This window comes from Nanorana parkeri, unplaced genomic scaffold (genome assembly GCF_000935625.1).
Source record: "Nanorana parkeri isolate BGI_ZX_2015 unplaced genomic scaffold, ASM93562v1 scaffold491, whole genome shotgun sequence".
In the NCBI taxonomy this organism is placed as follows: domain Eukaryota; kingdom Metazoa; phylum Chordata; class Amphibia; order Anura; family Dicroglossidae; genus Nanorana; species Nanorana parkeri.
Window position 1 is genome coordinate 803,957 of NW_017306759.1, and position 15,909 is coordinate 819,865.

Genomic DNA, 15,909 nt, shown 5'->3' on the forward strand with positions numbered 1-15,909 from the left:
CCAGGGGGGTAGCCAGGACACCCTGCACTCATAGTATGACCTCACTCTCCCAGGTTGAGTGATGCTGGGAGTAAATAAACCCATAACAATAGGACATTTTGTGATAGAGAAGACGTCAGAAACAGCTCTGGATTTAAAGGATTCAAAGTGATTTCCACTCATACTCATAGTTAGAGCCGACCAGTGACAAAGAAGCTGTCACAGTTCGGTTCTATTGATCGGGAAGTGAGCGAACACATACCGTTGCTCGCTCACTTTCCGATTATCTCCCTGTAGAGAGCGATGACTGTTAGTCACCACTCCCCGCAGGGATTCTCCCCTTTACGATCCTCCAGCACTGAGCAGAAGACCGGACAGGGTGGGCACAGCTGGCTCTAGATAGGCAGAGCCCGCTGTCACTTGCCGTCAATACCCTGCTATATACTGAGCTGATACGGGAGGAAGTTAGCATATGTCCTCCCGTGACCCTAAAGAGAACTATGGGGGAAAACACTTACCCCATAGTTCTCTTTTAAGGTGACTCTTGCAGCCAGATAAGCGTCTCTTTATTTTTGCAATCCACACATCAGAACAGTAAAACATTTTTCAGCAGGACTGCTTTGAGTTATGGCTGAATCATCACTGAGGCATAAAGACCAGTGTGTGACTTGGTGACCAGAAGCTATAAGATTTGCTGAAAGCATGTTTAAAGCCAGGCTTTAGCTAAAGAAGGGAATGGTCAAAACCCCAGCAGTTTTTTTTGCCATCTGTGTTCCATTTGGAAGAACTTCTGTTACCATGGACACAACAGGAAGAAAGAGGAAATCTCTCTATAATAACATGTAACTACACCAAGTGCCCCATTAAAAGATGTCCCCTCTACCTCTGTTCTGATGACAACTCAACTCAGATTGAAGTCCATAGAGAAGTCTGGGTCCTGAGTACAACCTGATCCTAAGATACAAGTAGCTCCACAAGCACACAGGGATCAATTTGTAGGACTAGAAGCCAGTGGCGTAACCAGAGTTCTGGGCGCCCGGGGCAGAAATTTTTTTTCGCCCCCCTCCATTATATAAACAACCACTGGAACTGTACCCTGCACCTCCCCCCCACACACACATGTTTTTATTTTATTTTTTTTTTAAATTTTAATATTTTATTTTTTTTGAAACTTTTTCATTTTTTTAAATCAATGTTTATTTATTAATTAATTTTTTATTAAATATTTTTATTTTTTACTTTACTTTTAGGGGCTTCGGGGAAATATTGGGGGTCTAAACAGACCCCTGATATTTCCCTTTAAATATAGAAAAAGAGATTGAGGACACAGAGTCCTCAATCTCTTTTTCTGTGTCCCCTGTTATCAATGAACAGGAATCCTTTATGAGTGTTCCTGTTCATTGATAACATGGTATGTTTACTATAACTACAATTATGAATGAACAGGAGGGGATGTAGATCACTCCCGTTCATTCATAATTGAGGATATAGTATACATACCAGGTCCTCAATTATGTACAAACACTCAGTGATCATTGATCGCTGAGTGCTTGTACCCGTTCTCCTTTCTGACACACACTGTCACAGGAGGCTGCAAGAGGAGAGCCCAGCCTCCTGTGACAGCGCTGGCTGTCTCCGCCCCACACCGCTCTGCTGCACTGTGATAGGCGGCCAAGCGGTGTGGGAGGAAAGACACCGGCCGCTCATAGCGCTCGTCCCGCAGCGCTCGGCCGGCTGTCATTTTCTCTCTGATTCCTTTCATCCCTGCTGGGCACTGCTCTGTGTCCCAGCGGGGATGAAAGGAATCACGGCCGCGCCGGCAAAACGGCAGGAAAATGTCACTTTCGGCATTTAGCCGAAATTGCCATTTTCGGCCGGCGCCCCCCCTTCACTTTTCGCCCGGGGCCCGCGCCCCTGCTGCACCCCCGGTTGTTACGCCACTGCTAGAAGCAACTTGTGCTATAAGGACTTACTTAGATTGGGTCAGGGTCATGAATTAGTTTAAAGGAGAACTATGAGGCGAGTGAAAATCACTCACCTCATATTTCTAGCCGACCTGTGACAATTAAACTGTCACAGGTCGGCTCAGTAGATCTGGAAGTGAGTGAACACATACCGTCACTCGCTCACTTCTTGATCCTGTCCCTGCAGAGGGCTGTGACTGTCACTAACGGCTCCCTGCAGGGATTACCCCCCTCCCCAGCGCTGACTGGCGGAACGGACGGGGGAGGGGGCAGGTACAGCTGGCTCTGCCTTTAGACAGGCAGAGCCAGCTGTCACTCACGCAGCTGGGTGGATCCAGACAGTAATGCCGTGATCAGTCCCGGCTGCGGCGTCTCAGTACACAGCTCGCGGTATAGTGAGCTTTGGGTGACGGGAGGACGCTAGTTTGTGTCCTCCCGTTACCCTTAGGAGAACTATGGGGAAAAGCACTGACCCCATAGTTCTCCTTTAACTCTCTAGACTTTTGGAAAACCAATGAAATGAGCTGCACAAAAAAAAAGAGATTATTATCCTTGACAAGTCCATAGATTAAGTTCTCATTTTTCCCTCTAACTTACAGATTCTGCACTATATGAAGACAGTGACGGTGAAGCTGAGTACCGGGAGAGAGCTTTACTTTGACCACAATGGAGACCCACCAGCAGTCTATGACATTGTGAATTGGCAGCTGAGCCCAGAGGGCACCATAAGCCACATGAAGATTGGCAGTTATGATTCCACCAGAAAAGAGCCATTTACCATTGATTCAAAATCCACGGTACAGACAACCAGGAACCAACTGCTTTAGGACAAGTGTTGTTGGGCTTTTGTTCATTTTAGAAGCGAGTCTCTCTTCATATGAGCCTATGAGAATGAGTGAATGATTCCGAATTATCTGGGAAGCGTTTCAAGCTCATGTCAGACAATTTTGGACACCGGCACTCCAATAGTAGATAGAATAAAATCGACGTAATTCTATCTACTATTGGAGTGCCGGTGTCCATAATTGTCTGTACTATTTTGACGGTGGCCATCCGTCGACTACCGATGCACCCATCTTATTAGTATGGATGAGCGGTCAGGAGTGCAATGGGTACATGGACTTTGACTCAAGCTCATGTCAAGCACATTGCATTTGCCCAATAAAGCTTTGTGACACGGACCTTTAAAGCAACTCTGTTGCATTTTACAGAAATAAAAAAAAAAGTTCCCTGCAAGAGTAAATGGCTTCTACTCACCTGTCCCACCACCACCTTTTTATGGAATCTGAATAATCATCACTGCTTGAATAATCACATCCAACATACTTTCAGTTGCTTTGGATTCCTAGTAACATGGCCGTTCTCCAGTCCCTGCAGGATAAGGTAGTAACATAGCCAGCAGATGGGACCACAGCCCATGGTGGTGGAAGCAGGTATCCAACAATCCCAAAAGTGTAGGATGTAAAGATTTTTGGGCAGTCGTAGCACTTAAAGAGAGTAAAGATTCCAGGAAGGGGTGATGGGACAGGTGAACCCCACTTCTATTGCAAGGATTTTTTTTAAGGCAACAGAGTAGCTTTAATTGACATTATTTGTGTGTGTAAATAAAAGATTTGTAATAATTCTGAGGTTTCATGACATTCGTTATACTGTTTTTGTTATTTTACCGTAACATTTTGCATCATCCCTGTTATGCAAAAATAATTTAACGACCTGTGACAATTAAACTGTCACAGGTCGGCTCAGTAGATCTGGAAGTGAGTGAACACATACCGTCACTCGCTCACTTCTTGATCCTGTCCCTGCAGAGGGCTGTGACTGTCACTAACGGCTCCCTGCAGGGATTACCCCCCTCCCCAGCGCTGACTGGCGGAACGGACGGGGGAGGGGGCAGGTACAGCTGGCTCTGCCTTTAGACAGGCAGAGCCAGCTGTCACTCACGCAGCTGGGTGGATCCAGACAGTAATGCCGTGATCAGTCCCGGCTGCGGCGTCTCAGTACACAGCTCGCGGTATAGTGAGCTTTGGGTGACGGGAGGACGCTAGTTTGTGTCCTCCCGTTACCCTTAGGAGAACTATGGGGAAAAGCACTGACCCCATAGTTCTCCTTTAACTCTCTAGACTTTTGGAAAACCAATGAAATGAGCTGCACAAAAAAAAAGAGATTATTATCCTTGACAAGTCCATAGATTAAGTTCTCATTTTTCCCTCTAACTTACAGATTCTGCACTATATGAAGACAGTGACGGTGAAGCTGAGTACCGGGAGAGAGCTTTACTTTGACCACAATGGAGACCCACCAGCAGTCTATGACATTGTGAATTGGCAGCTGAGCCCAGAGGGCACCATAAGCCACATGAAGATTGGCAGTTATGATTCCACCAGAAAAGAGCCATTTACCATTGATTCAAAATCCACGGTACAGACAACCAGGAACCAACTGCTTTAGGACAAGTGTTGTTGGGCTTTTGTTCATTTTAGAAGCGAGTCTCTCTTCATATGAGCCTATGAGAATGAGTGAATGATTCCGAATTATCTGGGAAGCGTTTCAAGCTCATGTCAGACAATTTTGGACACCGGCACTCCAATAGTAGATAGAATAAAATCGACGTAATTCTATCTACTATTGGAGTGCCGGTGTCCATAATTGTCTGTACTATTTTGACGGTGGCCATCCGTCGACTACCGATGCACCCATCTTATTAGTATGGATGAGCGGTCAGGAGTGCAATGGGTACATGGACTTTGACTCAAGCTCATGTCAAGCACATTGCATTTGCCCAATAAAGCTTTGTGACACGGACCTTTAAAGCAACTCTGTTGCATTTTACAGAAATAAAAAAAAAAGTTCCCTGCAAGAGTAAATGGCTTCTACTCACCTGTCCCACCACCACCTTTTTATGGAATCTGAATAATCATCACTGCTTGAATAATCACATCCAACATACTTTCAGTTGCTTTGGATTCCTAGTAACATGGCCGTTCTCCAGTCCCTGCAGGATAAGGTAGTAACATAGCCAGCAGATGGGACCACAGCCCATGGTGGTGGAAGCAGGTATCCAACAATCCCAAAAGTGTAGGATGTAAAGATTTTTGGGCAGTCGTAGCACTTAAAGAGAGTAAAGATTCCAGGAAGGGGTGATGGGACAGGTGAACCCCACTTCTATTGCAAGGATTTTTTTTAAGGCAACAGAGTAGCTTTAATTGACATTATTTGTGTGTGTAAATAAAAGATTTGTAATAATTCTGAGGTTTCATGACATTCGTTATACTGTTTTTGTTATTTTACCGTAACATTTTGCATCATCCCTGTTATGCAAAAATAATTTAAAATAAAAGGAAGTGGAACTATTCTGCACGAGTCTCCTAGTGATGCCCCAAGATTGTTGTCTTCACCAACTGTAGTTAACATTGTTCTTCTCAGCCCATGAAGTGTCGGTAGCATAAGGTCTCATGCTCCATTTTGACTCTCTAATGCCCTCTTCTTCTCCTTGTGTTCTGCCTCCTAACCTTTGTTGTACCCAGGGCCGGATTTCCCACAAGGCCAACCAAGGCCCGGCCTCGGGGCAGCAGGGAGTAGAGGGGCAGCAGGGGTGTGGAATTCCTATCTCCCGATGCCCGGGACATGCGGTTCTGGGCGCCGGGCGGGTAGTTGTTTTCTACATTTAGCCCTGCTTTGGGCAAGCAGAGCTAAATGTACAGCAGGGAAGCCGCCGCTTGTTTTGTATGCAGCCTGCAGGTCTGCCATTCTCCATGGGGGGGGCTTTTTGGCAGGTAGCGGGGTGCATTGAGGAACCTGGCCTTGGGGCAGCAGAGTAAATCCGGCCCTGGTTGTACCCAAATAATTCCTGGCTGCAGATTGAATGCAGTCAGTGGCTTGAGAGTATGTCTGGTAAAGTCTAAAAACTCCCGTCCTGCATACCTAGACCATTCTAAAGGAGAATATGCTGAAAAAAATGCAAATCAAGAGGTTTCCTATAGTGATAACTGCCATGTCAAAGCAATCTTTGGATCCAGACACGGTAGATGAAGTTTTACGCTGATCAAACCTTTTTTTCCATAAAAGTTGATCTTGGCCCTTCCCCCTCCTACCACCATAGCCTGACTATTGGTCTTTTAATTGAACTAATAGTGTTAAAGATGGATAAGATGGCTATGGAAGTGGCAGGGGGCGGGTAAAAGCATGACTTTTACCAGAGAATTCAACATTTGCATTTAAATTCAGTCTCCTATAACTCTGGATCTACTAGTCGTTTCAGCTTACAGTCAGTGAAGGTAACCACCATTTATGCGCTCATTTATCATATGCTCAGTCTAAACTGCCTAGGTTATTGCCAAGCTGACTTCAAAGAGACCCTGTCACTTGAATAAAATCTTATTTTAAACACTTTTAATAGGCATAAATATGTTATCTTAAGGATCCCTCTCTGTACTGGCCCCAACTACAGCTCCCTCCCTCCCTGCTATGACGTCACTGTTGTGTTTGAAGGTGAGAGCACAGAGAAAGAGAGAGAGGCAGCATGGATTACCAAAGGGAAGGCTACAGGATCTTAGTTATCAGTGCTGTAATACAATGTAGCTGCTCAGCCCTGTTTATGGGACCATTCACACCACAGGATTTGGGCTGCATTGGGCTGCATTAGACTGTGTTGCCAAGCATGTCAACTTAAGTGTGTTTAGCATGCATCAACACATTCACAATATGAATCCAGCTTACAAGAGTTTACTTATGTGGCTTTTAGGGTACACATGACTAAACTCCTTTGTTAGGCTAAACTTCAGATAAACAGCTAAATGTGCATTTGAGATACATTTTTGCTTAACCTGCTGAACAGTCCATAATTAATTATTGCAATTCAGGCAACCCCACCCAACAGCACAGCCAGATTCCGCATTCCCTGCAGACTTCACTGCAATAAATCAATACAGCCTGGTTTGGGGCCCACTCCATTACATGTTTGGACAATTATAAGAGAACTAAAGCCAAATCATTTTTTTGACTTTAGTCCTCTTTTGGGTCACAGGAGTACATTTGCTAATGTACTCCTGTGATCCAAAATCAACATTTAGTGGGCTACTGCCCACTATTTGCTGACAGTGCAGAGCCACATTGCAGCTGGGAAAGATCCCAACAATATTGTCAGGATCCACCCCACTGCCTGATTGACAGCTGGCTCTGCCTCTCTAGAGTCAAAGCCAGCTGTGCGTTCCCCTATCCCCTGTCTGTCCCTCCAATGAGCACTGGAGCAATGGGAAGGGGGGAATCCCTGAAGGGAGCAATGACTAGCAGTCACTGCTCTCTACAGGAAGAAGCACCTGAGCTGAGCGATCTGCTGTTTGTAATCACTCAGCTCTTGATCTATAAAACCGGCATGTGATAGCTGCAGTGTCATACGTCAACTCTAGTTATTGGGAAGAGTACACTTTACTCTCCCAATACTTCTCCTTTCAGGAGCACCAGGGTAATTAAGGATCATCAGGACATTGATTAGACGACCTTTCCTCTGTCCTCTCCTGTAATAAGTTTCAGTGTTAGAATGACAGCACTGTGGAAAGCCATAGCTTCTTGATTGGCTCAGGGTTTTGCATCCCCCTACTAGGGCTGGAGTACTGCAGGAGATATAAGGAGGCTGGTGTGAAGAAAGTCATGTACTTATGCCATTTTTTTGCAAAATACCTTAACTTTTCTTTTTTATAAGTAAAGAACTGGACTGCATTTTCCTAATGTCTGTCTGGGTATCAGTATTTATATAAAAGTGTATAAATGTGTTGTTTCTCCAGGTCCCTCGCTCGGCCTGCAGTGAGAGCTGTCCGCCAGGATTCAGGAAGGCCACTATACCTGGACAGCCAGTCTGTTGCTTCCAGTGCGTTCCCTGCCCACAGGGAGAGATCTCCAACCAGACTGGCAAGTTAAAACCTGAGTTAATAGACCTTCCCATCTCCAAGCTTGTGAATAACAGTTACACTTTGATGGACCTGTGTCTTTATTCAACCTCAAATACTATGTAACTATGTAACTTTCTGCTCTTGAGTCTAGAGTTAGAGGAAACCTATCAGTAAGGGAGCCGCCAGTGTTGACTAGTCTATTAAGGTGAAAGTTTCAGGACATTCATGTTCATCCTTGCTTCATCACTTAGTGAGTCACCAACCTGGAATGATCATGCAACCAATGACATTGGAACTCCCGGCCTGCGTAGTTGTTGCAGGTCAGCGACTTATTAATGCAACTATGTCAGTATAATAAAAACGTGTAAATACGGGCTGCCAGTAAAGAAAAAACCCAACGCTAATCGCTAACCTCTCTTTTTTGCTCCCTCTTGGTATGTTAAAGTGCAGCTATACTCAGGCTATGAACATAAACAATAAAAAAACAAGTTCTCCCACGAACTCTGTAGCTGTAGACACCATGGAGTACAGAACAGCTCCCCTTCTCCTCTTCTCCATAACAAAAAGGGACCCATGTAAAAATTAGCAAAGCTCAGTGCAAACCTCATCCCCATCGCTGAAGATCCTTTAGAAAGCTTAAAGGAGAACTATGAGGTGAGTCATTTTCACTCATCCTCATAGTTGGAGCCGACATGTGACAATGAAACTGTCACACGTCGGCTCAATAGATCGGGAAGTGAGCGAACACATACCGTTGTTCGCTCACTTCGCGATCATCTCCCTGCAGAGAGCCGTGACTGTCAGTCACCGCTCCCTGCAGGGATTCCCCCCTTATTGCTCCAGAGAAGGGAACATACAGACTGGCATTCATCTTACTATTTTGAAATTGATATGGAAAATCCTAGAAGCCACTAAGACTCATCCCTGAGGCTTTATTTTTGTATCTTTTTATGCTTACCTACAAGTATAGTCATTTCTAACCTGTGTTTTTATATGTACTTGATGGCCCTCATGAAGCCCTGGAGAAACATGAGAAACCGTAAAAACAATTTTCAGCCATGTCCGTGTAAATACTGAATATCCATGTCTTTTTCCTGTATGCTAATAAAAAATGCAACATAATCCAAATCAAGCTTACTAAAAGAACTCAGATATTTACAGAAAGTTTTCTGAAGATTATCAAAAGCATATTTTTATGGTGTGTTCAAATTTGCTTACAGTTTAGATGGGAGCACATGTAGAATAATTATCAAGACTATAACCCTGATAATGTATACAAACTGAACCTAACTGCTATACATAGTTATGCACATTACCAGTCTAGATATAAGTACACTTTGCATATACATATGATAATTTTTAAAGTTTGAGGACACCCACCTGAGCTTGTTGGCCATCCCATTCCAAAACCAGGGATATTCATGCAGAGTTTCCCCCACACTTGTCAGCTATAACAGCATCCACTCTTCTGGGAAGGTTTTCCACAAAAGGTTGGAGTGTGTCTGTGGGAATTTGTGCACATCCAAACAAAAGAGCATTTATGAGGTCAGTTACTGAGTTTCTTGGCCGTCCTATTCCCATATATGAATGCAGAGTTTCCCCCACGCTTGGCAGCTCTAACAGCCTCCACTTTTCTGGAAATGCTTTCCACAACATTTTGGAGTATGTCTGTGATAATTGGAGCCCATCCAAACAAAAGAGCATTTGTGAGGTCAGGTACTGAGCTTGTTGGCCATCCCATTCCAAAACCATGGGTATTCATGCAGAGTTTCCCCAACCCCTGGCAGCTATAACAGCCTCCACTCTTCTGGGAAGGGTTTCCATAACATTTTGGAGTGTGTCTGTATGAATTTGTGCCCATCCAACCAAAAGAGCATTTGTTAGGTCAGATACTGATATTGGACGAGAAAACATGGCTGGCAATCTGAGTTCCAATTCATGCTAAAGGTGCAGTAGGTTTAAGGTCAGGACTCCGTGCTCCTCTACACCAAACACATCGAACCATGTCTTTATGGAGCTGGCTTTGTGCACAGGCAGAAAAGGTCCCTCCCCAAACTGTTGCCACAAGATTGGAAGGCCACAATCGTCTAGAATGTGCATGTCATTCAATTTCCTTCACACCAAACTCATCAAACCATGTCTTTATGGAGCTGGCATTGTGCACTGGGGCACAGTAATGCTAAAACAGAAAAGGTTGGAAGTACACAATGGCTAATGTCTTTGCATGCTGTATACAATACCCTTCAATGGAAACAGTTGAACATAATATTTTGGAGGGGTGCTCACAATCTTTTGGTTATATAGTGTATATGTGCCTATGGGCATATTGGCACATGAAAGTGTGTTTGTATATACTGTACATATGATATAGGGAAAATGTTCTAAAGTTTAACTTGTTCTTTAAACATAATCTGTAAAAATATAACATGCTGTTCAATTCACTCAATAAAACTGGCAACATCTGTTGTTTAAAAAAAAAAGTAAGAAAATGACATTGTGTATTCATTATTTGGAATCACAGGGGCACGGTGTTCAGTTGTATTATGTTAGCTTATGTGCACTTACTCCCACGTGTGGTGCAAAAGGATCCCTCAGAGAATTTCTCATTTAACTACAAAGAGAAATGTGCATTTACTGAAACGCTTCAGTCTCCTCTGTGTGTAGGGGGTTTGCAGCCATTAGGCACTCAGATGAGGTTATAAAAGCCAACTGTTGTGAAAAGTCTTTACAGAGAAGAATAAGAGAATAGCAGCAATCAGTAAGTACAAGATGCAGCAGCAGGGAACATTAACTAGACCTAAAATCTTACTGGAGAGAGTGACATTTGTTGGTGATTTATAAAAATGTAGAGTTCTTGACAGAATAAAACAGTAAAATATAAAATGTGAGAGAAATGATTAGAACACAGTATTTGCCAACATAATATAGAGAAAGTGAGATAAAGACTGAAATTGATAGACAAATAGAACGAGAAAGGGATCAAGAGACAGGGATAGATAAACACACAGAAAAACAGACTGATGATAAGGATCTTGTGGATAGATGAGCACATAAGGTGGTCTGCCTTGACCATTGAATTGAGATCTGGGGAATTTGAAGGCCAAGTCAACACTTCAAATTTGTTGTTGTGTTGTTCAAACCGTTCTTGAACCATTGTTGCAGTGTGGCCGGGCGCTTTATCCTGCTGAAAGAGGTCACTGCCATCAGGGAATGTCATTTCCATGAATGGGAGTACTCGGTCACCGACATTGTTTAGGTCGGTGGTACGTGTCAAAGTAACATCCACATGAATGGCAGGACCCAAGGTTTTCTAGTAGAGCATTGCCCAAAGCATCACACTGCCTTTGCCGGCTTGTCTTCTTCCCATAGTGCATCCTGGGGCCATCTCTTCCCAGGTTAAGCGACACACACGCACCCGGCCATCCACATGATGTAAAAGAAAATGTGAAAATGTAAAGGAGAGTGCCTGCATGAATTCAGAGATGATTTGAGGATCTACAGCCGAGTGATACACACATAAAATACATTTTTCCTAATAGTTAAGGTGTTTGAATGTATTTTTTGATTTAACTCCTGAGTTTAGTGTCACTTTATATTGTACAGTAATACCTTGGTTTACGAGCATAATTCGTTCTGGAGGCATGCTTGTAATCCAAAGCGCTTGTATATCAAAGCGAATTTCCCCATAGGAAATAATGGAAATTCACATGATTCGTTCCACAACCCAAAAATATTCATATAAAAATGATTATAATACTGTACTGTAATAGAATACTGTACAAAATATAAAGAAAAATAAGCCAATTACCGGTTACCTTCGTGGCTGGTGTGAGGGGGACAAGAGAGGAGGATTATTGTGTAGGACGACTTTCACTATCACTAACGTAATCTCTGATATCTCTTGACTCAATGGAATCTTTTTCATTTCGTGAAACCTTAACAAGGAATCTATCCAATGTGACATTGCGTTGTCGTTAAACAGACTCATCACTCGCACTGCTTCAGCCTTATTCGGGGGGTGCTTTTCTACAAAATTTTGCTCTTAGTGCAAGACATTGCTTGTATATCAAGGCAAACTTTTTCAGAAATGTTTGCTTGTCTTGCAAAACACTCTCAAACCAAGTTACTTGTAAACCAAGGTATTACTGTATTTGTTATTTATAAGGACTTTGTTTTTGTTTTTAATAAAAGCTTTGCTGTGGCCATTACACTCCACTCCGCATGTGGTCTGGTTAATTAGAGGGAATGGGTTGTGCATAGAAGTGGTGGTCATGTAGTCGGGTAGCCAGATTTCTCTTGAATAGCCCAAGTCAAGGCTTAAACATGTAAAATACACTAAAGCAGTTCAATGTACAACAAATTTGTGCAAAGTAAAATAACTCATAGGAGCCGATCAAAAGTCACCTCTTCATTGTCCTGACTGCAGTGGATAAAATATTTTTGATTTGTGCTTGGCATAATCATCACACTTTGCATTACTTTGTTTAACAAGCCAATAGTAAGCTACTGCTGTCCTTGATCCATTTTTGTTCTACTTATAATTTTGTTTCTAACACCGCTCTAGTTTTGAAAATATGTGTTTGAAGTTATGGCTACTATTTATTAACAGATGTTACCCATGGATGGAAAGCAAGATGGACATTGTATATATGGCAATCTGGAATTTCGTCTTATTCCACCTCATTCTGGCCTTATATTTCCATGACAAGAGATGCAAGCTGGAGATGTCGAAACTCAAGGGGGCGACGCGAATGGGAGATATCGCGATTGGGCTCATCATACCACTCTATCTGTATAAAGCCAATGAACAATTATCCTTCACTGAGATACCACCCAAAACCATCTGTAGCATGTATGTGAAGTTTTAATTCTCTCTAGAATACATTTGGAAGGTTTCTAAGGTTGTACATAGAGAAACTGATTTTATAACTGATCAAGGGAATGGTAAGAAGGTTAGAAGGACCACTGACCACCTGCAACTCTTTTTTCCAGAAGGAAGGATCCCCTACAGTAGTGGTTGCCCCCTAGTAACGCAATGATTACAACAACTTACAAGTACTAGTAGAGTAATAAAAGAAATGTACTTAGCTTAGGTAAACTATATAGGTGTATTACAGATGATAAACAAGTTGAAACAAGAAGGTTCAAACCAAGCATATACAAAATGGGCTAAACTTAGCAATTGCATACCAGAAAGATGTATGTTGGGCCCAGTTCATTTCAATGTGTTTCGCGAAATATAGAAAATTCAACAGGATTTGGACAAAATAGCAAAATCATCTTTTGAATGGCGCAGAACTGTACATTCAATGTAGAGACATGAAACAATAAAATAAACAATAAATAAACAGTAAATACAGCATTGCCAATCCAGGGAGGCCCAAAAACTTGTGAAAAGATCAGAGAGTCCTGGAATCAACAGTCTTCAAACAGGTTTTTAGGAACATTCACCAAGATGTCCTAGACAAGGCTCAGCTGGTCTTTGTCTTTCACCCATATACAGTATATACCTTTCTTATTGAGGGGCTTGTGTCCTGCTAGAAACCAGTTTCAACCAGTTTGACCATATAAAGGGGTTTTCAGCAGGACAAAGACCATATAGTTCATGGTAGTTTAAGTAGGTAAAAGTTCATACCTAACAGTGTGTGTATACAGACACCCACATAATACAATATATACATTATTGGCATGCAGACTGCTTCTACAAACATTCGTGAAAGAATGGGTCACTCTCCGGAGCTCAGTGAATTCAAACCTGGTACCGTGATAGGCTGCCACCTGTGCAATAAGTCCATCTGTGAAATTTCCTTGCTATTATGGGTTTCCATGGCCGAGCAGCTGCATCCAAGCCTTCCATCACCAAGTGCAATGCAAAGCGTCAGACGCAGTGGTGTAAAGCACGCCGCCACTGGACTCTAGAGAAGTGGAGACATGTTCTCTGGAGTGATCAATCACGCTTCTCTGTCTGGCAATCCGATGGACGTGTCTGGGTTTGGCGGTTGCCAGGAGAACGGTTGCCTGACTTGTGCCAAGTGTAAAGTTTGGGGAAGGGGGATTATGGTGTGGGGTTGTTTTTCAGAGGTTGGGCTTGGTCCCTTAGTTCCAGTGAAGGGAACTCTTAAGGCATCAGCATACCAATACATTTTGGACAATTTCATGCTCCCAACTTTGTGGGAACAGTTTGGGGATGTCCCCTTCCTGTTCCAACATGACTGCGCACCAGTACACAAAGCAAGGTCCATAAAGACATGGATGAGCGAGTTTGGGGTGGAGGAACTTGACTGGCCTGCACAGAGTCCTGACCTCAACCCGATAGAACACCTTTGGGATGAATTAGAGCGGAGACTGTGAGCCCGGCCTTCTCATCCAAAATCAGTACCTGACCTCACAAATGGTCAAACATTCCCATAGACACACTCCTAAACCTTGTGGACGCCTTCCCAGAAGAGTTGAAGCTGTTATAGCAGCAAAGGGCGGAGCCAACCCAATACTGAACCCTACGGACTAAGACTGGGATGCCATTAAAGTTCATGTGCGTGTAAAGGCCGGCGTCCCAATACTTTTAGCAATATAGTGTATATTGACAAATGCGTAGGAGTTCATATCCTTAGAAAACTACTACTAAGTTTTTTGTAAATCAATAACCGCTAACAAGTATTATTATTACAGTCATAGTTCATAACCTTTTGTAAAAATAAGATCTTTAGTTTCTTTTGCTGTATTTTATTCTTTTTCTTAATGTCTTTATTGAAGGTTCCACTTTGAGGGCTATCAGCAGCTTCAGGCTTTCAGATATGCTGTAAATGAGATCAATTCAAACTCCAATATCCTTTCAAATATTACCATAGGATTTCAGGTCTATACCTCCTGCAATGATCTTCATTTGGATTTGAAGGCCAGTCTACAGTTGTTGACTGGAGAAGGTCCAGCCATCCCTAATTATTTCTGTGGTAATGACGTTCCTCTTATCTCTGTTATTGGTGCATCCATTTCTACAAATTCAATGGCCATGGCTAATCTTTTAGGTCTCTATAAATACCCACAGGTAAGAGATTCTTTAGATATTTATTTGGCCAATTCTTTGACTTTGGCTTAATGAAATGTAGGTAATATTGAACCAATATTGTGCAATCAGTTCTTTTTTATGAGGAGGTACGTAAAAATCATGTGCATAAGTTGATACAAGGTTTAGAGGAGAATGTTTGTTCAATGCTAAAGAACTGCTTTAAGACAGAGAAGGAAGAGAAGGTTCAAACCAAGCATATACAAAATGGGCTAAACTTAGCAATTGCATACCAGAAAGATGTATGTTGGGCCCAGTTCATTTCAATGTGTTTCGCGAAATATAGAAAATTCAACAGGATTTGGACAAAATAGCAAAATCATCTTTTGAATGGCGCAGAACTGTACATTCAATGTTGAGAAATGAAACAATTGGCATTTGGGCTGTTGAAAGACCATTGTTTCTCTCTATATTGATTGGACCAGGATACAGACCAGGAGAAGGACCTAGGAATAACAGTTTAGGTTAGGTTGGCAGTAAGGACAGCTGCACCACTCAATGCCAAGATACTGTATGCAGGGCTCAAAATTTCCACTCGCCAGCTCGCATTTGGCGAGTGGAAATAAAGAGAGGGCGAGTGGAAATTCAGTCAGGCACGCGGTCACGGATCGCGTACCTGACTATGAGAGCAGCCGCTTCTTGCCGTCCTGTCCTGAGTATGCATTGTAAGAAGGACACTAGATTGCAGTCAGGAAATGCAAGTAAAACGCAGTTTTATTAAGAGCAAACACAAAAAGTCTCTTTCCATCAACAGGGTAGACCTCCCCTGTTACACAAGACAGCTTCCAGCAGCAAAATTAAGGACAGTCTTTTGTTTACACAAAGGCCAACATTCTCATGCACTTCTCATAATAATCCGCTTTTCTTCAGCATATACAGTCCTCAGTATTATTCAGCAGCTTTCCTCAGCTCCAAGCCTCTCAGCACACCTCTGTGTGATACTCACACTCTTCTCTCGGCAGTGTGTCCAACAGATCCCTTGGGTCACTGACCTTCCAGACCTCTCCCAACCTCCCCC

General features: G+C 42.9%; 1 protein-coding gene across 1 annotated transcript in view; it reads left to right on the forward strand.

Moving 5' to 3' along the window:
* Positions 1-15,909, forward strand: part of LOC108790669 (vomeronasal type-2 receptor 1-like) — a 33,555-nt gene that overhangs the window by 5,384 nt on the left and 12,262 nt on the right. The window contains exons 4-7 of the mRNA XM_018560981.1: positions 2,543-2,740; positions 4,164-4,361; positions 12,538-12,680; positions 14,582-14,873. Coding sequence (XP_018416483.1) covers positions 2,543-2,740; positions 4,164-4,361; positions 12,538-12,680; positions 14,582-14,873 — 831 coding nt within the window. The remainder of the gene's footprint in view (positions 1-2,542; positions 2,741-4,163; positions 4,362-12,537; positions 12,681-14,581; positions 14,874-15,909) is intronic.